Source organism: Mustelus asterias, chromosome 23 (assembly GCF_964213995.1).
Source record: "Mustelus asterias chromosome 23, sMusAst1.hap1.1, whole genome shotgun sequence".
Classification (NCBI taxonomy): Eukaryota; Metazoa; Chordata; class Chondrichthyes; order Carcharhiniformes; family Triakidae; genus Mustelus; species Mustelus asterias.
This window is the reverse complement of record NC_135823.1, coordinates 68,414,499-68,439,792: the sequence shown is the minus strand read 5'-3', so window position 1 is coordinate 68,439,792 and position 25,294 is coordinate 68,414,499. Positions and strand designations below refer to the sequence as shown.

The following is a 25,294-nucleotide window of genomic DNA, read 5'->3' as shown; positions in this document are numbered from 1 at the left end:
GTTTTGGCTGCTGTTAGCTATTTATATTAAATGAGCTAGGTATACTAACTCCAGGAGTTGGCTGTGAAGGAACCGTGCTTTATTGCACAAAATAAAAATAAACAATAACCACAAGCCTGTGGTGGACACAACAGGTCCCAACCAGAACTTAAAGGCTAATGGACTCTCTCAGGGTCTTGCTTTATACAGGGCTCGGTATACGAGCTCTACCTGGTGGGCTAATTACCAATCCCCAGGGAGCTTGTATTCAACAAGCCCAACTGGGAGATCGATTAGTGATTCCCCACGCAGATCATGGGGGTTATCACACGAGGCTCGTAAGTTAATCTTCTATGCACAGGAGTTTAGAAGAGTAAGGAGTGACTTAATTGAAACACACAAGATCTTGAGGGGTATTGACAGGATGGACGTGGAAAGGATGATTCCTCTTGTGGGAGAAGCTAGGATGAGGTGTCATGGTTTAAAAATTAGGGGTTGCTCATTTAAGATGGTGATGAGGAAAATGTTTTTCTCTTAGCAGTTTGTGAGTCTTTAGAATATGCTTCCTCAAATGAGAATGGCACAGTGGCCCAGTGGTTAGCACTGGTGCCTCACAGCGCCAGGGACCCGGGTTCAATTCTAGCCTTACGTCATTGACTGTGTGGAGTTTGCACATTCTCCCTGTGTCTGCGTGGGTTTCCTCCGGGTGCTCCGGTTTCCTCCCACAGTCCAAAGATGTGCGGGATAGGTTAATTGGCCATGCTAAATTGACTCTAGTGTCAGTGGGATTAGAAGGGTAAATATGTGGGATTATGGGAATAGGATCTGGGTGGGATTGTGGCCGGTGCGGACTCAATGGGCCGAATGGCCTCCTTCTGCACTGTAGGGATTCTATGGTTCTAAAGTGGAATCAGATTCTTTGAATATTTTTGAGGCGGAGTAGATAGATTCTTAATTAACAAGGGAATGAAAGGTTATCAGAGCTTGGCAGGAATGTGGGTTGAGGTTACAATCAGATCAAGCTTGTTCTAATTTAATGGCAGAGCAGGCTCGAGGGGCAGAATGGCCTACTTCTCCTAATTTGCATGTTCGTATGAGTTTATAGAGTAGCACTGTGCAATGGAATATTATGCAAACTTTTCGTCTGCTATTACTGTGAATGGTAATTTTAGGCTTTAGTTTGTCCCCTTCACTCCATACTGCCTGTATTTTATTAACTCTCTGATTGACTTAGAATCATAGAAACCCTACAGTGCAGAAAGAGGCCATTTGGCCCATCGAGTCTGCACCGACCACAATCCCACCCAGGCCCAATCCCCATACATTTTACCCGCTAATCCCGCTAACCTACGCATCTCAGGATGCTAAGAGGCAATTTTAACCTGGCCAATCAACCTAACCCGCACATCCTTGGACTGTGGGAGGAAACTGGAGCACCCGGAGGAAACCCACGCAGACATGAGGAGAATGGTGCAAACTCCACACAGACAGTGACCCAAGCCTTGTGGCTTGAAAATTGTGTGTTTGATTTTTAGCCTTGCGGTGTGCAGTGTTTGGCATTCTGAATGTTTTGCTGTGAGTGCCTGAAATGAGGGAGGTTTTGACGAACTGGACTCTCTTTATCATTTTCTGCCTCTTTAAATAAATTTGTAACAACTGAAGACCAGCACGAAGGAAGGAAATAAAGAAATGGTTAAACTGACCGGTTCACAAACAAGAAACACAGTCTTCAGCCCTGACTGTTCATCATACACATTTTTGTATAAAGCAGAACTGGTACAAATGTTATATTTGTTTTCTTACCCTATTAATAGAGAAATCATTACAGTCACAGAATCCCTACAGTGCAGAAGGAGGCCAATCGGCCCATCGAGTCACATCAACCACAATCCCACCCAGGCCCTATCCCCATAACCACATGTATTTACCCTCCTAATCCCCCTGACACTAAGGAGCAATTTAGCATGGCCAATCAACCTAACCCACACATCTTTGTGGGAGGAAACTGGAGCACCCGGAGGAAACCCACGCAGACACGGGGAGAAGGTGCAAACTCCACACAGACACTGACCCAAGCTGGGAATTGAAACCCAGGTCCCTGGCGCTGTATGATTTGATTTGATTTGATTGGATTTGACTTATTATTGTCACATGTATTAACATAAAGTCAAAAGTATTGTTTCTTGTGCGCTATACAGACAAAGCATACCGTTCATAGAGAAGGAAAGGAGAGAGTGCAGAATGTAGTGTTACAGTCATAGCTAGGGTGTAGAGAAAGATCAACTTAATGCAAGGTAAGTCCATTCAAAAGTCTGACAGCAGCAGGGAAGAAGCTGTTCTTGAGTCAGTTGGCACTTGACCTCAGACTTTTGTATCTTTTTCCCGTAGCCACCATGCTGCCCACGTGCCGGTTTTATTGAAGGTATTACGTTTCCAATGATCGTTTGGTCTGTGCTTTGGTGTTTGATTATATTTCAATCCTCTTCTCATCTTTGGTCATGTTTCAGATGTAACTTGAATGATCAATAGCAAAAATAATTAAGATTAATTATTACTTGTACATGCATCGATGTACTCTTTCCACTTCATCCTCATAAAATTTGTTTCAAATAGGAAAGGGCCTTAGTTATTGTCTGTTGGTGGAGACAAGCTCATACATATATGTATAATATATTTTAATGTGCCCCAGTTAATGCTTTGCTGTCCAAAATGTGCACTCTTTGAAATATTTGAATGTTATAAATAACTTTAAAAATACAAAAGCATGAAAGGTTATTCAAATTGGAATAAAACCTTTTGCCGTGAATTTTCAATGTGAGATTTGGATTTGAGCAGTTTCTATATATTTGGTGAGATCTAATTGCATCTTCAATCCCTTCCCATACCAGCTCACTCAATACTTTCAGCTTATAATCAGGGTTTTTTTAATGCATTCTGTTTAGCTTGATTTACTTTGCTTTATTTGCACCAAGCTGCTCATCATTTTTATATCCTATGATATGCTGCTGAAATCACTTAATAGCTGTGACAGATTAATGTTGGGTTCTTGAGTCTGGTATAATTTTGAAGAAAATTGGCTTAAAGTGCAATTCTATTTTTCCCATAGTATATTAAGACCAATAAGCTTGATGACAACAGAGCTAACATGTGAACAATTTCTTAATTTGAGAAACAACTTGTTATTTCTCATTGACGCTACTTCCAAACAGTGGCTCGGGCTTAAAAAGTACTTTATCTCCTTTTCCATAAATCAATATTTCTTGCGGCCTGGTGGCATGGTGGTTAGCACTGCTGCCTCACAGCGCCAGGGACCCGGGTTCGATTCCCAGCTTGGGCACTGTCTGTGTGGTGTTTGCATGTCCTCCCCATGTCTGCGTGGGTTTCATCCGGGTGCTCCAGTTTCCTCCCGCAGTCTGAAAGGCGTGCTGGTTAGATGCATTGACCCGAACAGGCGCCAGAATGTGGTGACTAGAGGAATTTCACAGTAACTTCACTGCAACGTTTATATCAGCTTTACTTGTGACTAATAAATAAACTTTAATTTTTTTTTGCCTGTGCTGAATATTAACAGGATATTTATCTATCTGGGCGTTATAACTGATCTCATCAGATATTTATGCACATTTTTTCTTATTGTTTTGTTTCCCGGAGCTATACACCATCACAAGATTAAATGGTAATGAATGAACAGCAGCGGCGCAGTGATTAGCACTGCTGTCTCACAGTGCCAGGGACACGGGTTCCATTCCAACCTTGAGTGACTGTCTGTATGGAATCTGCACGTCCTCCCTGTGTCTGCGTGGGTTTCCTCCAGGTGCTCCGGTTTCCTCCCACAATCCAAAGATGCATGGGTTAGGTGGATTGGCCGTGTTAAATTGCCCCACGATGTGTAGGTTAGGGAAATTAGTGGGGTTACGGTGATAGGGCCTGGGTCAGAGAGAGTCGCTGCAGACTCGAGAGGCCAAATGGCCTCCTTCTGCACTCTAGGAATTCGATGATTCTCATTGGTCTCACCCTTTGTCACTATATAACTGAGAGGTTCATAAGAGTATTCTGGGATTATACTTTTCCTCTGAGAAAAGAGCCTGTTTCTTATGATTGCCCTACTGTGAGAAATTGACCTATCTCGTGTTAAGCTGATCTTTCTCTACACCCTAGCTATGGCTATAATAGTACATTCTGCACTCTCTCCTTGCCTTTTCTATGAACAGTATGTTTTGTTTGTATAACGCACAAGTAACAATACTTTTCACTGCATACCAACACATGACAATAAGAAATCAAATCAAGTATTATCAGTTCACAAGCCGATGTGACGATATAGAAAAATGCCATATTACATATTTTATAAACTTAAAAATGATAAATCAGGTTGTACTTTTTGAAAGATTCAACCAAAGAAAATCTGAAAAATATACCTGTTACAGAATGAATATGTGGTAATATTCTACCTGTGCATAATTTAAGTGGTGGTTCTTAATTTTATTTAATTATGTAAATATTTCGCAGCTGACACCTTTGTGCCAGTTTGCATATGAATTAGAACTAGTCGCCAGTTGCTTCATCCGGACTGATGACTTATCAAAAAGATAAGTAAACAGGGATTATTTTTAGGAGCCAAAAGAGAAAATGCTGGAAAATCTCAGCAGGTCTGGCAGCATCTGTAAGGAGAGAAAAGAGCTGACGTTTCGAGCCCAGGTGACCCTTTGTCAAAGCTTTGTCAAAGGGGTCATAGTTTTAGGATAAGGGTTAAGACTTTTAGAACTGAGGTGAGGAGAGATTTCTTCACCCAGAGGGTGGTGAATGTGTGGGATTCACTACCTCAGAAAGTGGTTGAGGCCAAAACGCTTTTTCCCAGGGTGGAAGAGTCAATTACTAGGGGGCACAGGTTTAAGGTGCGAGGGGCAAGGTTTAAAGGAGATGTACGAGGCAAGTTTTTTACACAGAGGTGATGGATGCCTGGAACTCGCTGCCGGAGGAGGTAGTGGAAGCAGATACGATAGTGAGTTTTAAGGGGCATCTGGACAAATACATGAATAGGATGGGAATAGAGGGATATGGTCCCCGGAAGGGTAGGGGGTTTTAGTTCAGTCGGGCAGCATGGTCGGTACAGGCTTGGAGGGCCGAAGGGCCTGTTCCTGTGCTGTAAGTTTCTTTGTTCTCTTTGTTCTTTGTTGTCTGATTTCAAGAAGAAATTAGATATAGCGCTTGGGGCTAAAGGGATCGAGGGATATGGAGGAGGGAAGGGGGGAATCAGGATATTGAATTTGATGATCGGCCATGATCAAAATAAATGGTGGAGCAGGTTCAAAGGGCCGAATGGCCTCCTCCTGCTTCTAATTTCTACGTTTCTATGAATCATTTTCAGGCTGTAAAAAAAATGAGGATGCACCTTTTGAACATGTCTTTGACATTCTGAATCTCATGCACTTCCATTATCATTCAGTGTGCTATGAATTGATTAGTATGCTGAGTTTAACTTGTGAAGTCAGTTTGGTTGGCTTAAATGTTAAAATGATCTTGCTTGTTCAGATTTCCATGGGGAGGTTATGAATATTTCAATCTTAGACCATGACATTTGATTACCATTTATACTTTTTGTTCCTACTGCTTCTGAAAAAAAAAAGGTGGAAGAGCATTTTCTTTGAACTCAGTGAAGGAACTTTTACTCGCGACAAAGTACATCGCCAATCCTTATTTTTCATGGATTTAGAACTTTAGAGTACATGTGACTAAATATCTGGAATTAGCAATATTAACAACAGATCATAAAAACAGTATATGTTGAGAGTTTATTACGGTACTCGTTAAAACCTGCACTTTACAAGATCGGTGTTAGAATGTAAGATTTACAGTGGATGTTGTGATAGCAAAACGAATCTGTGTTCTATCGTGATCCTTCAGAAGGCTCAGTTATTCTTGATCTTTAGATTATCTCCCATACCATGGGTGGAATTCCCCAATCTGGGACTAAGATCCGTGGCGAGGACAGATGCTGATGGAAAACCGTGCCGCATCATTCGTCCCTGGCATAGTTAATTATGCATCTTGCGATTTTGCGCCGTCTCCCGTGCTGCAGTGGGCTGTAGGGCATGTGTCCCGTCATGACATCTGGGTGCCATATTTAAAAGGTGCACTGTGATAGTGCGGCGCTTTTAAGGGGCGATTGTTTGCTTGCGGGTCACATGACCTGCCAGGGACCTATCAGAATGGAGCGTATGAACCTTGACCTATGGCGTGGTGGATTGTAGGTCCGGGGATGAGAAACCGCCATTGCAAGCTAAGGAGCTGGAGGGACAAGAACTGTATCAGTGTTCAGTTTATGGGTGTTGTTTTGCAGTTCTTGTTTAATAAATTACAGTTCTGATCTAAAACTTCCTCATCGTATTACCTTGCACTACAATTTTGACAATGAAAATAAATTATTCCACGGCCGCAAAATTCAACATTTGGAGTGGGAAGGGGGAGCTCTTGGATACCTGCGAGGGATACCTCGGGTCACTGTCTGTGTGGAGTCTGCACATTCTCCCCATGTCTGTGTGGGTTTCCTCCAGGTGCTCCGGTTTCCTCACACACTCCAAAGACGTGCAGGTTAGGTAGATTGATCTGTAGCAACCATAGTCAAATAACTATGTCGTTTTTTGGGGGAAAATCGGTCCATGTAATATGGAGGTTGAAAATTGGGGACAGTACATCAAAAGGCTTTGATACTTTCTTGCTGCCAATGAAATAATTTCAAAACCAAAACAAAAAGTTATTTTACTTACAGTTTGCAGCCCTCAAACGTACAATCTCCAGAGGTTCCAGATACTAACTCCTTTGATCAACTAGTGGCACCAGTGAGAGATCACGGCAGTCCCCGACCCTCCATTATTATGCAGCGGTATCAGTTCCATTTGGCCATGAGGGACCCAGGGAAGATGGTTTCTGCTTTTGTAGCTAAGTTTTGCCAAATGGCTGAACACCGTGAATTCGGCCAGTCTCCAGTGATATGTTCTGTGACTGTCTGATCTGTGGTATCAATAATTTGAATATTTAGAAAATGTTGATGGCAGAAACCAGAATATCCCTAGAGAAGGTAGTTGAAATGGGGGAAGCGACTGAAAGTGCTAAGCAAAGTGCTTTTGAACTAAAATATGTGCAAAGTGGGGTAAATCAATTATGGCGGGAAGCAGCTGTTACTCTAAGCACCTGTAGTGAGGGCACAGTGGAGCCTGATAAAAGGCAGATCGGTCATCAGCCACAGGGTTTAGAGACATGCTCTCGTTGTGGGGGAGTCCATCCCCAAGACAGATGCAAATGTAAAGAGTTCATTTGTTTCAGGTACATTTGGAAGAGACGCACTCAAGTCAGGTGCAGAGTCAAACAGACTGTGCCTAGATCCCAATTAAAAAACGATGACTCCTGTGAATAGGCTTGTGGAAGTCTGGGAAGAGAAGTCCAAAATTTATAAGCTCAACATTGTAAAGTTAAATAAGACACCCCCCATCAAAATATACCTTATGGTTAACACGTGGCCATTGAGTAGCGAGGTTGATATTGGCGCTTCTGCCATGATGGTAGGAGAGCAAACATACAAGTACTTACAGGATGGATCGCAACCCTTGAAGCTTAGTAGTACAGCTGCCAAGTTAATAACTTATACAGGGAAGGCCCTGAAGATAATGAGCACGACACCAGTGTCTTACCAGGACCAGTCTGCTCAGCCATCCCTGATGGTAGTAAAAGGCAGAGGTCTAGCCTTATGGGATGAAACTGGCTGAAGGAAGTCATGTTGAATTAGCTGGAGATATTAAGCATCACAGACGGGCTTTTCCAGCAACTCCTGTGCAAGTACCAGGAAGTTGTTTAGACAGAGCCGGGGCACAAAACAAGGAGGTAAGGCCAAAATTTACATGAACCCTGAATTAACACCAAAATATTTTAAAGCCCGACCTGTTCCTTATGCCCTCTATCAAAAAGTGGAAGTTGAATTGAAATTTTGGGAAACCTAGGGATAATTAAACCTGTACAATTCTCTGAATGGGCAGCACCAATAGTCCCAGTGTTAAAACACAGACCACACAGTAAGCAGTTGTGCCGATTACAAGTTGACCGTGAACAGGGCTGTCTAAATAGATAGATATCTTATCCCTAGGATAGAAGACCTTTATTCTAAACTGACAGGAGGTCTCAAGTGCACAAAATTGGACTTGAGTCATGCATACTAACAGCTTGAGCTGGAGGAAGACGCGGGAATTTTGTCACCGTCAACACACACAAGGGCTTATTCCAAAGCACAAGGCTAACCTTCAGTCTTTCATCTACATCAGCTATCTTTCAGTGCACAATGGAAAGCCTTCTACAAGGGATCCCAAAAGTTATGTATCTGGATGATATCTTAATATGGGGGCATCACCCGAAGAGCATGGGGCCAATTTGGAAGAGGTCCTCAGAAGATTTAAATACAGTAAGAAGTTTAACAACACCAGGTTAAAGTCCAACAGGTTTATGTGGTAGCAAAAGCCACAAGCTTTCGGAGCCTTAAGCTCCTTCTTCAGGTGAGTGGGAATTCTGTTCACAAACAGAGCATATAAAGACACAAACTCAATTTACATGAATAATAGTTGGAATGCGAATACTTACAACTAATCAAGTCTTATTTGTGATTAGTTGTAAGTGATTAGATAAGTGATTAGTTGTAAGTATTCGCATTCCAACCATTATTCATGTAAATTGAGTTTGTGTCTTTATATGCTCTGTTTGTGAACAGAATTCCCACTCACCTGAAGAAGGGGCTTGCAGCTCCGAAAGCTTGTGTGGCTTTTGCTACCAAATAAACCTGTTGGACTTTAACCTGGTGTTGTTAAACTTCTTACTGTGTTTACCCCAGTCCAACGCCGGCATCTCCACATCAAGATTTAAATAAGCAGGGGTGCGCCTGAAAAGGGAAACGTGTACTTTTCAGGTCAATGGGGCCTCACATTTAGGATTCAAAGTCCATGCTAAAGGTTTACACGCTCTGGAAGATAAGGTAGAGGTGATAAAGGGGTACCTGCACCAAGCAAGGTAGCTGAGTTGAAATCCTTTTTTGGGATGGTCAACTATTACGGCCGCTTTATGCCAAACATATCCCCAGTTTAGACGCCCTTTGCAGCAATGTTTGAAGGAACATTAATGCTGATAGGGGGAAGATTCTCAGAGACAGCCTTTGACCAAATAGGGCCAAAGGGCCCTACAATCTCACCCATTCCCACCCGCCTAGTGGCTAATAGTGACGTGCGATGCATTGTCTTACGGCACAGGGACTGTGCTTTGCCATAAGGTGGAAGATGGCATGGAGCGACCTGTCACTTTTGATTCCAGGACCTTGTTAGATACCGTAAAGGAAGTTTTCACAAATTGGTAAAGAGGGTTTGGCAATCATATATGCCGTAAAACAAAAATCTACCAGTAAGTTTCTGGCCGCCATCTCGGACTGTCAGCAGGAGCATGGGAGAATTCCGGTCCATGACTGAGCAGCAATGTACATTTAATATTGCTTCTTTGCACATTCTAATTGAGAATGTAGGCAGATTTAAACTGTCCTTCATTTAGGAAAGAGGAGCTAATAAAGACCCAAGTAATAACTATTGGCATTTCGGTCAAGGCTGAAGGCAAGTTGGTCAGAGAGCATTTGATCAAAGAATTAAATTAAACCCATCAATTCTCAGCACTTAATGAATGATATATTACAGCTTGTGAAGGGAGGGGAGACAGTTCTTAGATGTAAAGTGGTGATGGGGCTCGATCCTAAATCCAAAAGAGAAAACGCTGGAAAATCTCAGCAGGTCTGGCAGCATCTGTAAGGAGAGAAAAGAGCTGACGTTTCGAGTCCCGATGACCCTTTGACAAAGCGATCATCATCACTCGAAACGTCAGCTCTTTTCTCTCCTTACAGATGCTGCCAGACCTGCTGAGATTTTCCAGCGTTTTCTCTTTTGGTTTCAGATTCCAGCACCCGCAGTAATTTGCTTCAGACCCTAAATCATTGAATTAACAAATGTAAAACCCAAGTGGAGATAAACCTTTAATTTTGAACAGGTACAGTAAAACAGTGATGGGATTGTTAGAGAATGTTAGCGAGTTCACGTCAGCAGGATTCTCTGATTCCGCCGCAGTGGACGGAGATTTGGCTGAGCGCCCGGTTCTCCAACCTCGCTGGCAGCAGCAGCGGAGAATTCCAGCCAAGCAGACGTTGAGAACAAGGTGAGAACTGTCACAAAATCGGAAATGGTTAAATGAAAATGTGCGCTGCTGAACAGTGGTCAAGTCGGCAGCTGCAAGGGAAACATAAAGAACAAGCCAAGCCCAGTAAGGACTGGAAAGAAGATAAAGATGAATATAAAATGAAGGGAGAGCTCCAGATCAGCCCTTGATGCACTATTTCAGTTTTCAAAATAAGAAGCCGCCAAATGAGTCCCTCTAAAATTATCTGCTTGGAGCAGCGTCTGCTGATTACTATAAACTGTAATTAGGAATCACACAACACTTGTTGAATTCATTAAAGGAGGGAGACAATATTTTTATTGAACAAGTATAGGGTGATATTTTTAATCAGATGCCATTTTAAAAAGTGTGGCTAAGCAGTTTTAGCATTTCTCAAAAATCACCATGGATGAGATTTAAATTCATATAATCCCTACAGTGCAGAAGGAGGCCATTCGGCCCATCGAGCCTGCACTGACCACAATCCCACCCAGGCCCCACCCCCGTAACCCTATGCATTTACCCTAGCTAGTCCCCCTGTCACTAAGGGACGATTTAGCATGGCCAATCCACCTAACCCGCACATCTTTGGACTGTGGGAGGAAACCCGGAGCACCCGGAGGAAACCCACGCAGACACGGGGAGAACGTACAAACTCCACACAGACAGTGACCCAAGGCTGGAATCGAACCCGGGTCCCTGGCGCCGTGAGGCAGCAGTGCCAACCACTGTGCCACCGTGCCACCCTAAATTCTGCAGAGATGGGGCTGAAATTTGTCTTGGCTGGTAGGATAGAATAAGCGATAGCAAATTGCAAGCCTGTTTTACTCTGCCTGATTTTTTGATTGAAGCCAATTTTTAAAATGGCAAGAGGGGCGTGTGAAGGCAGTTGTCATTTCTGTTATTTACTTCACCACCAACAATATTATCCTATCTTGTGTAATTTTCAAAACTAAAGGTTTAACCTCACTTGCGTTTTATGTTTCACAATAATTAACCAATCCACATTCTCTTTTGTAATTGGCATAATTGTGCACATCAGCTCCACAAATAAGTATTTTAATCTAAATGTCACGAAGAATTTAGAAGCGCGGCACTTGGGAAATTTCATATTTTGACTGAAGTAAAGTCCCGTCCAGATTCATTTCATAAAATTCCAATCGCATCTTTCAAAACAGAAACTTAGCTGGGCAGAGGATTGTGAACTTCTATTGGAATCTGGTTAACCAGCATTTACTTTGCACATTTAACAAAGTAAAAATGTTCCAAGATGTTTAATAAGGGCAATATGGATCAAGATATTTTTGACATTGAACCACAGAAACCAGGAAAGGTAACCTGATTTTTAAGGAGCATTTTACATTGGGGTTGTAGAGCCAAATAAATACATACCGTCTGAACTCAATTAGAGTCATAGAGTTTCGCAGCACGGAAACAGGCCCTTCGGCCCAACTTGTCCATGCTACCCAGTTTTTACCACTAAGCTCGTCCCAATTGCCTGTGTTTGGCCCATACCCCTCTATGTCCATCTTACCCATGTAACTGTCTAAATGCTCTTTAAAAGACAGAATTGTACCCGCCTCTACCACTATCTCTGACAGCTTGTTCCAGACACTCACCACCCTCTGTGTGAAAAAATTACCCCTCTGGACCCTTTTGCATCTCTCCCCTCTCACCTTAAACCTATGCCCTCTTGTTTTAGACTCCCCTACCTTTGGGAAAAGATGTTGACTATCTAGCTGATCTATGCCCCTCATTATTTTATAGACCTCTATAAGATCACCTCTATAAGCCTCCTACGCATCAGAGAAAAAAGTCCCAGTCTATCCAGCCTCTCCTTATAACTCAATCCATCAAGTCCTGGTAGCATCCTAGTAAATTACTTGTTGATCGTGGTAAAAATTGTCTCCTGTCTGTATAACATTGACCAAGTGGAGCTGACCGATGTAAAATCTCAAATGGCTGAACAATCAAAGTAAATTTTGTTCTGGAGGGCACACACTCACTGTAGGTTAGAGTTAATCTGTATCTCAGTAAAACATTTCTTGGGTATATGAGATCAGGGTGAGGCATGAATGACCATCAGACAATTCAATATTTATGCTCCATTGTATGTTTGCTGTGATTTGATAGTCTGTATCAGAGGTAATCAGGAGATAGTAACTCACTTGTTATTACCCCTCTTTGGTGCATTTGAATAATGGAATCATACAGTGATGCAAAACAAAAGACCATTCAGCCCAACGTGTCTGTGCTGGCTCTTTGAAAGAGTAATTCCATTCCCTTTAGAAGGTTATTATTGGAAGTATTTTCATGCAGTGCATTCTCGATTATAACAACGCGCTCTGGAAATGTGTTTTTCCTCATGTCATCACTGGATTGTTTTTGCCAGTTAGCTCAGTTGAAAGTTTAAGTTTATTTATTAGTGTCACAAGTAGGCTTACATTAACACTGCAATTAAGTTACTGTGAAAATCCCCTAGTCGCCACACTCAGGCACCTGTTCGGATACACTAAGGGAGAATTTAGCACGGCCAATGCACCTAACCAGCACGTCTTTCAGACTGTGGGAGGAAACCGGAGCACCCGAAGGAAACCCACGCAGACATGGGGAGAACGTGCAGACTCTGCACAGACGGTGACCCAAGCCGGGAATCGAACCTGGGTCCCTAGCGCTGTGAAGCAGCAGTGCTAACCACTGTGCCACCGTGCCGCCCTCTGCATGCTCCTGTTGTTGACCCTTCTGCCACTGGAAACAGTTTATCCTAATTTGTTGTATCTGAAAGCTTCATGATGTCGAACCCCTCAGTGGGTTCCAGGGTGGGGCAGGTGATTGTTTCTCCATGTAACTGAAGTCTTTCACATCTTTTTGTCTTGAGGAACTTGACATCCTTCCCAAGGTGGGGTGCCAAGAATTGTTTCACAAAACTCCAGCCAAGCCCTAATCATTGTTTTCTCAACATTTGGTATAACTCCCTTGCTTTTGTACTCTTCAATTTACAGTCAAGTATTCCAAATGTCTTTTTAACACCTTTCTCTCTTTGCCCTGTCACCTTTAAACACTTGTGTACAGACAGCTCAGGTCTCTCTGTTGCTGCACCTGCTTTAGAAGTGTACCATTTAGTTCATGTTGCCTCTTGTTTTTCCTACTAAGATCTTGACAATGTCACGTTGGCCACCTGTGTCTATGTCTCGCTCAATAGTCAACCCCCTATCAGTCGAAGGAATTGAGCATCAGATGCTGGGCCAACATGGCCGCTCTATCTTTTGATTTGATTTGATTTATTATTATCACATGTATTAGTATACAGTGAAAGTATTGTTTCTTGCGTGCTATATGGACAAAGCATACTGTTCATAGAGAAGGAAAGGAGAGAGTGCAGAATGTAGTTTTACAGTCATAGCTAGGGTGTAGAGAAAGATCAAATTAATGCGTGGTAGGTCCATTCAAAAGTCTGATGGCAGCAGGGAAGAAGCTGTTCTTGAGTCGGTTGGGACCTCAGACTTTTGTATCTTTTTCCCAACGGAAGAAGGTGGAAGAGAGAATGTCTGGGGTGCGTAGGGTCCTTGATTATTCTGGCTGCTTTGACGAGGCAGCGGGAAGTGTAGACAGAGTCAATGGATGGGAGGCTGGTTTGTGTGATGGACTGGGCTTTGTTCATGACCCTTTGTAGTTTCTTGCAGTCTTGGACAGAGCAGGAGCTGTACCAAGCTGTGATACAATCGGGAAGAATGCTTTCTATGGTACATTTGTAGAAGTTGGTGAGAGTCGTAGTGGGCAGGCCAAATTTCCTTACTCTTCTGAAAAAGTAGAGGCTTTGGTGGGCTTTCTTACCAATAGTGTCGGCATGGGGGGACCAGGACAGGTTGTTAATGATCTGGACACCTAAAAACTTGAAGCTGTCAACCATTTCTACTTCGTCCCCATTGATGTAGACAGGGCATGTCCTTCACTACGCTTCTTGAAGTCGATGACTATCTCTTTCGTTTTGCTGACATTGAGGGAGAGATTATTGTCACCGCACCAGTTCACCAGATTCTCTATCTCATTCCTGTACTCCGTCTCGTCATTGTTTGAGATCCGACCCACTACGGTGGTGCCATCAGCAAACTTGAAAATCGAGTTGGAGGGGTATTTGGCCACACAGTCATATGTGTATAAAGAGTATAGTAGGGGGCTGAGGACACAGCCTTGTGGGGCACCAGTGTTGAGGATGATCGTGGAGGAGGTATTGTTGCCTATCCTTACTGATTGTGGTTTGTGGGTGAGGAAGTTCAGGATCCAGTCGCAGAGGGAGGTGCCAAGGCCCAGGCCATAGAGTTTGGAGAAGAGTTTTGTAGAAATAATGGTGTTGAAAGCTGAGCTGTAGTCAATAAATAGGAGTCTGACATTGGTGCCTTTGTTATCTAGGTGTTCCAGGGTTGAGTGCAGGGCCAGGGAGATGGCGTCTGCTGAGAACCTGTTGAGGTGGTAGGCAAACTGTGGATCTAGGCAATCTGGGAGGCCGGAATTGATTTGTGCCATGACTAACCTTTCGAAGCACTTCATAATGTTGGATGTCAGAGCCACTGGACGATAGTCATTGAGGCACACTACCTGGCTTTTCTTTGATACCGGGATGATGAACGTCTTCTTGAAGCAGATGGGGACCTCAGATTGTTGTAAAGAGAGGTTGAAGATGTCTGCAACTACCCGCGCCAGCTGGTCCGTGCAGGATCTGAGCGCTCGTCCGGGTATCCCATCCGGGCCAGTCGCTTTCCGTGGGTTGACCTTTGAGAAGGCTGCTCTGACATCTGGAATGGTGACCTCGGGTACAGGTTCATCCAGGGCTTCCAGGGTGGAGGGCATGCTCTCGCAGACCTCTTGCTCAAAATGGGCATAGAATGCATTGAGCCGGCGATTTTACCTGCCTTCATCTTGGAGCCTACCATGTCTTGCAGACCTTGCCATAGTCGGCGGAGGTCGGTGTGGCTGGCCTGGGACTCTAGCTTGGTCTGGTACTGTCTTTTGGCATCTTTGATGGATCTCCTTAGATCGTATCTGGCTTTCTTGTATAGTAAGAAGTTTAACAACACCAGGTTAAAGTCCAACAGGTTTATTTGGTAGCAAAGCCACACAAGCTTTCGGAGCTGCAAGCCCCTTCTTCAGGTGAGTGGGAATTCTGTTCACAAACAGAGCATATAAAGACACAGACTCAATTTACATGAATAATGGTTGGAATGCGAATACTTACAACTAATCAAGGCTTTAAGAAACAAAACAATGTGAGTGGAGAGAGCACCAAGACAGGCTAAAAAGATGTGTATTGTCTCCAGACAAGACAGCCAGTGAAACTCTGCAGGTCCACGCAACTGTGGGGGTTACAAATAGTGTGACATGAACCCAATATCCCGGTTGAGGCCGTCCTCGTGTGTGCGGAACTTGGCTATCAGTTTCTGCTCAGCGACTCTGCGCTGTCGTGTGTCGCGAAGGCCGCCTTGGAGAACGCTTACCCGAATATCAGAGGCCGAATGCCCGTGACCGCTGAAGTGCTCCCCAACAGGAAGAGAACAGTCTTGCCTGGTGATTGTCGAGCGGTGTTCATTCATCCGTTGTCGTAGCGTCTGCATAGTTTCCCCAATGTACCATGCCTCGGGACATCCTTTCTTGCAGCGTATCAGGTAGACAACGTTGGCCGAGTTGCAAGAGTATGTACCGTGTACCTGGTGGATGGTGTTCTCACGTGAGATGATGGCATCTGTGTCGATGATCCGGCACGTCTTGCAGAGGTTGCTGTGATAGGGTTGTGTGGTGTCATGGTCACTGTTCTCCTGAAGGCTGAGTAGTTTGCTGCGGACAATGGTCTGTTTGAGGTTGTGCGGTTGTTTGAAGGCAAGAAGTGGGGGTGTGGGGATGGCCTTGGCGAGATGTTTGTCTTCATCAATGACATGTTGAAGGCTCCGGAGGAGATGCCGTAACTTCTCCGCTCCGGGGAAGTACTGGACAATGAAGGGTACTCTGTCCACTGTGTCCCGTGTTTGTCTTCTGAGGAGGTCGGTGCGGATTTTCGCTGTGGCGCGTTGGAGGCCCTCCGTATACACAGGATCTGCTCGGATGAGGAGGATCGCAACAGACACCTCCAGACGCTGAAAGATGCCCTCATAAGAACAGGATATGGCGCTCGACTCATCGATCAACAGTTCCAACGCGCTTAGAGCTCCGAAAGCTTGTGTGGCTTTGCTACCAAATAAACCTGTTGGACTTTAACCTGGTGTTGTTAAACTTCTTACTGTGTTTACCCCAGTCCAACGCCGGCATCTCCACATCATTTCTTGTATAGGTCAGGGTTGCCTGACTTGAACGCCTCAGACCTGGACTTCAGCAAGCAGTGGGTATCCCTGTTCATCCATGGTATCTGATTGGGAAACACACAGATTTCCTCCAAGTGTTTCAGTGATCCTCTCGGTGGTCATCTCTTATTGGGCCATTATTTGCAATCATAATCGCTACTCTTGGTGAGGTCCCCTTTCAGCCCACGGAAATCAGTTGGTGGAAATCAATACATTCTTTCCTCAGTCCACAAACTATATCGCCCCGAGGCTATAGTTAGTGAAGATAAATGAATAAAATCAAATGAGAGCTTTGTATTTTATTCAACTGAAAGAAAACATGTTAATACAACGTGATGCCTGAAAAACATCTTTTCATCCTTCAAGGGCTGCAGATGTTCTGTGTTAAGATTAATTTAAATCTAAATACAGTTAATCTGTTGTAACGATAATTGGAAATAATTATTGGGAATAACTTGTACACTATTCTGTGAACAACATATTAATTTGCATACATTCTGTTGGATATCTTTATTTTCCATTTATCACATTTTGTCTTTCTTGTCTTTTTCCAGAATTAGTTAATGCCTCATGTATTATGATGGTACTTTCAACAGTTTGATGTCTGTAAAAATACAAATGAAAGAAAATTGTATTTTTTATTGTTTAATTACATTCTTAGTAGCTGCAAGAATACTTGAAGAATATAAAGTTTTATTTATTAATGTCACAAGTAGGCTTACATTAACACTGCAATGAAGTTACTGTGAAAATCCCCTAGTCACCACACTCCAGTGCCTGTTCAGGTACTCTGAGGGAGAATTTAGCACGGCTAATGCACCTAATTTGCACGTCTTTCGGACTGTGGGAGGAAACCGGAGCACCCGGAGGAAACCCGTGCAGACACGGAGAGAAGGTGTAGACGCAACACAGACAGTGACCCAAGCCGGGAATCAAACCCGGATCCCTGGTGCTGTGAGGCAGCAGTGCTAACCACTGTGTCATCGTGCCACCACCCACGAGTGTGGGTGATTACAAAAGTTCATGAGTAAATAATGTGAGGAGTAATCTAATCCTGAATGCTTTTGAATCCTAAAGTGTGTAGAGATCTTTATTTTGTAAATAAACCCGATTAGATTGTTAATAAGAACTTTGATGTGGAGATGCCGGCGCTGGACTAGGATGGGCACAGTAAGAAGTCTCTCTGCTGTTTGTGATATATATAAATGATTTGGAGGAAGATGTAGCTGGTGTGATCAGTAAGTTTGCGGATGACACAAAGATTGCTGGAGTTGCGGATAGTGATGAACATTGTCAGAGAATACAGCAGGATATAGATAGGCTGGAACATTGGGCAGAGAAATGGCAGATGGAATTTAATCCAGATAAATGCGAAGTGATGCATTTCGTTAGATCTAATGTAAGGGGGAAGTATACAATAAATGGCAGAACCATCAGGAGTATAGACGCACAGAGGGACCTGGGTGTACAAGTCCACAGATTCTTAAAGGTGGCAGCACAGGTGGAGAGGGTGGTGAAGAAGGCATATGGCATGCTTGCCTTTATTGGACGGTAAGAAGTTTAACAACACCAGGTTAAAGTCCATATTGGACGGGGCATAGAATATAAAAGTTGGCATATGATGTTGCAGCTGTATAGAACGTTGGTTAGGCCACCTTTGGAATACTGCGTCCAGTTCTGGTCGCCACACTACCAGAAGGACGTGGAGGCTTTGGAGAGAGTACAGAAAAGGTTTACCAGGATGTTGCCTGGTATGGAGGGTCTTAGCTATGAGGAGAGATTGGGTAAACTGTGGTTGTTCTCCCTGGAAAGACGGAGGATGAGGGGCGACCTAATAGAGGGGTATAAAATTATGAAGGGAATAGATAGGGTGAACAGTGGGAAGCTTTTTCCCAGGTTGGAGGTGACGAACACAAGGGGTCACGGGTTCAAGGTGAGGGGGGCAAGGTTCAACACAGATGTCAGGGGGACGTATTTTACACAGAGGGTGGTGGGGGTCTGGAATGCAGTGCCAAGCAAGGTGATTGAGGAGGACACGCTGGGATCATTTAAGACTTATCTAGATAACCACATGAACGGACTGGGAATAGAGGGATACAAACGAATGGTCTAGTTGGGCACATGAGCAGCGCAGGCTTGGAGGGCCGTAGGGTCTGTTCCTGTGCTGTATTCTTTGTTCTTTGTAACACCAGGTTAAAGTCCAACAGGTTTATTTGGAATCACGAGCTTTCGGAGCGCTGCCCCTTCATCAGGTGAGTGGGCCACGCACCTGAGGAAGGAACAGCACTCTGAAAGCTCATGATTCCACAGAAACCTTTTGGACTTTAACCTGGTGTTGTGAGACTTCTTAATAAGAACTTTGGCAGTGGTAAGCACCTCACAAATGCAGAACAGCTCCTGCGCAAGAAAATCCTTACAGATTGCTTCTCAAGCTTCAACACTGTTAAATAATAAAGTCCTCGATAATTCAACAGAGACCAAATCATAGATGCACAAAGAACGCCTGATCGTCAATTATTGTTTGTTTATCTTTCATGCCGAATTTAAAATTCAAGTTCGCAATGCCATTTTACAGAATTCAGTTTCATGCTTTGCAAATAAATTCAAAGGCTGGAGATTTTTCCATCTGCTTTAAAACTTGCTTATTTTTGTAAGATGATAGTTGAACCTCATTGACAAACTTATGTCGGCTGTTAGTTAAATGAATTTGGCCACGTTTTGAGCAAAGCACCATAATATTTGCACATTCTTTGATCACTGTCTCTCTAGACGATTATTTTAAAATCCATTTGCAATCTGATTCATATCTCTACTCATTATTTCCCTAGAACACTTCAGTCATATAAAGAGAGAGGCAGACAGTTCACTTTTATCTTTATTCTCTTCATGCCCTGATGATTGAGGTGTATTTAAATTATCAGTGGTTATGTGTTTTGATCCTCGTACTGAATGGCTTTACTTGTCTGGATAAACTGCACTGTAAATAGTTATGATCCCTATCAAAATGGGTGAGCACCCATAGCAACAATTCAGAAACAATACACACACTAATTACAATTCGTGTCACACGGAAATGTGAAATATCCCAGTTGAGCTCATTTGCAAAATCTAAAATAAACCCAGAAACATACGGGATAGTTATGGGGACCAGAACCAGTATTCATGTCCAAAAATGGATTTTTAAAAATAAAATCCACAAAATACATGTCAGAACATAATGCTCATTTTAGTTTGGTATTCTTATGAAAACAGTTTGCATTGGGTTGTATGTTTTGAAAGAGCGTAGGAGGACGAGGGGTGAGCTTATAGAGGTTTATAAAATCGTGAGGTAAGGTGAGTAGCCAAGGTCTTTTTCCCCAAGGTAGGATGTCCAAAACTAGAGGGCATAGGTTAAAGGTGAGAGGGGAAAGATTTAAAAGGGACCTGAGGGGCAGTTTTTTCACACACAGGGCGGTGCGTATATGGAATGAGCTGCCAGAGGAGGTGGGGTGGTAGAGGCGTATACAATTACAACATTTAAAAGCCATTTGGACAGGTACATGGATGGGAAAGGTTTAGAGGGATATGGGCCAAACGCAAGCAAATGAGACTAGTTCCGTTTAGGAAACCTGGTCGGCACGGACATGTTGGGCCGAAGGGCCTGTTTCCATGCTGTATATTTCTATGGCTCTCTAACTCTTCCACTATGCATCAGCATTTACACATAAAGCAAGGAATCTCGAACCTTTTGTAGTTCTTCAGGTGTACTGTTCTAAATACAAGGAACAGCTATATTTATAATTTTGTTTTTCTAACATCAGAGGGCAGTAACTTTTATACTTTTATATTGTTTCTACTGAGACTTAGTTAGAAACCTGTTTGACGTTATTAAGTAAATAAATGCTCCAGCTGCCCCATAGATTATTTTTTATCTGGATTTTCAAGATAACCTCTTACATTCTGAGATAAATTTAGTGTTCCACAATCAGTCCTTTTTCAGTGATATTGGTAATTCTGTGAGGTGAAATCTAATTACTTAATGTAAATTAATTAAATGAATTATTGCATGAGAAAAAGGGGAGAGGAGGGGGCGGAATCAAATCTGGCCTTAACCTCACGAGTACTGAATCGTAAAAGCTGATTGTTGGAAGCTCATCTTTCAAGAACGCAAGTTCCATCAGCTTGGCCAACTAAAGTGTTGGTTCAGTGAAATGATAAATAATATGAATTTGTTATGACACTCTTTTCAAGTTCTCCGTCTCATTCGCAATAACCGTGATATCTTGTCATTTAGTTTGATGAAACGCTTGTGTAACTGGGGAACATTTCCATCAATTTAAACATAAGCATTTTCAGACACATTTAAACATGTTTTATGCGCATTAGTCCATGCATTTCATTAAGGAATGCTGCATAAATAAAATTTTTCAGCAAGTCACAGCTGTTTCTTCTCAGTGAGGCCTTATGATACACCATTTTCCTAAACGATGAATCTCATTGGCAGGAATCCATCATTTTTTACAGCTGGAATTCTGATGTGTATTCTTGCTTGTTGATGTGCACTCCTGGTTATTCATGGTGCACCTGTTTACTTGGTAGCACCACATAAAAAGTGGTACTTGCTTTAACCAAAATGGATGGAAGCAGCAGTGGGATCAAGCGTCGCAGCAGAGCCACTCTTTCTTCGAATGAAAACATTTTAAGTCAACTATAAGGATTGGAAATTAAGTTATCAAGTTTATATCAGTGCAGTGTATCAGCAGTCTGACAACTTCGGAACTATGAAATCTAAAATCAGACACATGAATTGTTAGCATTCCCCGTGTACTGGCATGACTTCTTGTACGTTGCTGATAACAATATTTCAGGTTAGCTTCGAGTGTAGGTAATTTCACTGTATTTTCAAAGCATTCAAGGGAAAAAGGAGATAACCCTTGATTTGAAGTTCTTCAGTACATTCTGAAATTGTAAGCCTGAAATATTTTTCATTACAGTGTTAAATTTGTCTTCAGTCTCTGTTACAAACTGTGATTTATGCGCATGTATCCCCAGTTCCCTGCTCCTACAGCTCCTTTTAGAATTATATCCTATATTTTATATTGCCTCTCCTCGTTGTTCTGACTGAACTGTGTCATTTCACACTTATCTTCATTAAGTTTCATCTGCCACCTGTCCACCCATTCCCCTTGTGTCTGGATCCTCTTGATGTTTATCACGATCCCACTCGCAGTGCACAGTACTTGCAAGTTCAAGATGTCAGCTCAAAATGTTGAAATTGTTCCCTGGACACCCACGTCCAGGTCATTAATATTGAAAAGCAGCGCTCCTCGTATTCACCCCTGGGGAACACCACTATATACCTTCCTCCAGTCCCAAAAAAGACTCTTCACTACTACTCTGTTTCCTGTCACTCGACCAACTTTGTATCCTTGCTGCCAATGTCCTCTTTCTCCTATGGGCTTTGTCTTGGCAAGCATGCATTGTGGCGGCTGTAGTTGCTGACATCAGTTGGAATAGTGTAATGCAATGGTTGACCGTGGGAGAAAGGATAACCCAAGGTTTCTCAACATTGCCATGATGTGGAGATGCCGGCGTTGGACTGGGGTGGGCACAGTAAGGAGTCTCTCAACACCTGGTTAAAATCCAACAGGTTTATTTGGAATCACGAGCTTTTGGAGCGCTGCCCCTTCATCAGGTGAATCCACTTACCTGATGAAGGAGCAGCGCTCGGAAAGCTCATGATTCCAAATAAACCTGTTGGACTTTAACCTGGTGTTGTGAGACTTCTTACTGTTTCAACACTGTGGTAGAGATCTTAGTGGAAAAGAGGAGAAATATCCTGTATCTGCAGGGCGCTCTCTGGACACACGATGGGAAGGCATTGATTTGATTTGATTTATTATTGTCACATATGTTAACATACAGTGAAAAGTATTGTTTCTCGCGCGCTATACAGACAAAGCATACCATTCATAGAGAAGAATGTAGTGTTACAGTCATAGCTAGGGTGTAGAGAAAGATCAACTTAATGCGAGGTAGGTCCACTCAAAAGTTTGACAGCAGCAGGGAAGAAACTGTTCTTGAGTCGGTTGGTACGTGATCTCAGACTTTTGTATCTTTTTCCCAACGGAAAAAGGTGGAAGAGAGAATGTCCGGGGTGCGTGGGGTCCTTAATTATGCTGGCTGCTTTCCCTGAGGCAGCGGGAAGTGTAGACAGAGTCAGTGGATGGGAGGCTGGTTTGTGTGATGGATTGGGCTACATTCACGACCTTTTGAACAGATGGCTGCCGAGGTTGACCCTAAATGATATCAGCGACTAGAGCAGCCACAGTGCGTGTTTGCTCAGAGGTGTTAACTCGTTTTAGATAGTGCTAGCAAGTAATGTTACAGCTGCAGATAACAGTCATGTTTATGAACAGGTAGCACATTATTGGTGTCATGTTGAATGGGCATGGAGCAACTGCCTTTGCTCGTTTTCAGGGATAATATTGTCTTCTCTAGCTCCAAACTAAGACCTAATTCTTTACGCCAGTCCTTCTATAAATCTTGCCTTTCATCTTAAACTTTGCATGTTCTAACTTTCGTCTTGCTTGGTTTGCCAAATCCGAACAACCTAATCTCAAACCATGTTAGTCTCTATCGCACATTAAATTCTCAACAGTACACACTAATAGTCCTGACGCCTGTATTCAGTTATTTTCTCACTGGACACAAGATGATTCGTCAGTCACACCCCCCATACCTCTTTCATTTCTGCATTTCCTCTTTTACCTCAGTCCTCTATGCGAGCTATCCACTGATGTTCTGCACCTCGGCTAAACCGTTGACTGTTATGTTATACACGACACTGTATATTCTCGACTAACCCTGGAGTCAAAGGTTATCCAGGATAGGCAGAATGTGAAGTTGAGGTCACAGTCAGAGCAGCCATGATTTTATTGAATGGCACAGCAGGTTCAAGGCCACCTTCTGCTGCTAATTTATATATTTGTGTATTTGTTTGTTCGGTCTCACACTTGGCTCCCATTAACACCACAAGCCAAATTTCCAGTAGATATCATTACTGTAGCAAAAGCAGCACTGGGAAGCTCATGACAATAAAGCTTCAGTAGTTATCAGGACATACCTATAGACCATGGCTTATGTTTAAACTTCTTGGACATAGCTAAGTGGAGTGTATTCCTTTGGGAAAATTGTGTAAACTCTGTGTGGGACAAGCAGATATCTTACACGTGTAGACTTCTCATTACTTTGCTTCATGATGATGAATTTCCCAGTGCACCAGTCACCCATCTAGAATAACATGCTCTTTAATCTCCTCACCATCTTTATGCTCTCCTTTACTAAGCATAGCTGGACCTGCACCGGGTGACTTTATTTCTGCCGTTAGTTCACTTTTGGAGGAACCATGACAAGTATTTTGGCCAAAATATCCCCAGTGATTAATTCTGAGTGCTCTGGGAGTGATTCAGTTTTAAAGAACTGCCACTTCCGTTAAATATTGAGACTTGATTAGAAACCAAATTTTCCTGATGGGGACCCCATATTCTTTTGCTAGCATGGTCAGAACCACTATTAAACCTTGATGCAAATGGTCAAACCTTAGTAATCGCTTTGGTACTCAGTGACAGATGAGAAATTTTTATCGCAAGGTTCGTATTTGCTGTTCTGCCTGCAAGGTTTTTTTTATATCTTCTAATTCATAAGGTTCTAATGACAATTGTATTCAGGTCTTTTGTCTTTCTTTTTGCATTAGAATGCAAACATTATAGTAAACATATGTTCTCAAAGATGTGTGGGTGGACTGGCCATGCTGAATCGACCGGTAGTGTCAGGGGGATTGGCAGAGTAAATACATGGATTATCAGGTTAAATACGTGGGGTTATGGGGATAGGGCCTGGCTGGGATTGTTGTTGGATGCAGGCTTGATGGGTCAAATAGCCTCCTCCAGCACTGTAGGGATTCTACGATTCTGTTCTATTCTATTCTTTGATTCTATTCTATCCTATTCTATGATTCTATTCTGTTCTATATAATACCATTTTCAGTTTGTGAAGTTTTAAAATTCTCGAGTTGAAAATAATTTTCTTCCTTTAACAGGTTCCTGGTGATTTAAGTCAAACCTCCGAAGACCAAAGCTTGTCAGATTTTGAAATGTAAGTTGACTCTTTCTTGACTTGTATACCTTACAACTCTTCTTCAGGGAAATAATTGTGAAAACAATTAAGATCGTTTGATTAAATTTTATCTAGCTATCAGTGTAAGTATTTTAAAAATGCATTCATTTTGGTATCTCGGTGATGAAGAATAAACAGTTACTGGAGAATGTCTTCTGTTAAACAATCAGTTATCTGAAGTCTGCAAGCTAAAATATCCCACTGACATTTTGGTCGTCGCTGTGTAAAAGATGGACTGCTGTTTGTAATTAGAAACATTTTATATCAATACATTGACTAGTTCAGGTTTCACCAGAATAGTTGAGCTATTACAGGACAGAAAAAAGTGTAGTTTTATGATGAAAGTTGTGGTTGCCAGAGAATAAAGACTATGGGACCCAGGACATAGGACTTGGAGCAGCTGTAGGCCATTTGTCCCTTTGAGTCTGCTCTGCCATTCGATAAAATCATGGCTGATCTGGTTGTGGATTCAAATCCGCTTTCTTTTCTGTCACCCGTAATCCTCAATTCCCTTATCTATCAAAACTCCACCCAGCCTTGAATAAATTCACTGATCCACTGCTTTCTGCAAAGATAATCCCACAGACCCTCTGAGAGAAAAT

General features: G+C 42.7%; 1 protein-coding gene across 1 annotated transcript in view; it reads left to right on the top strand.

The window, feature by feature from the left end:
• snx29 (sorting nexin 29) overlaps positions 1 to 25,294 on the top strand; it is a 591,176-nt gene that overhangs the window by 368,883 nt on the left and 196,999 nt on the right. The window contains exon 17 of the mRNA XM_078240877.1: positions 24,616 to 24,671. Coding sequence (XP_078097003.1) covers positions 24,616 to 24,671 — 56 coding nt within the window. The remainder of the gene's footprint in view (positions 1 to 24,615; positions 24,672 to 25,294) is intronic.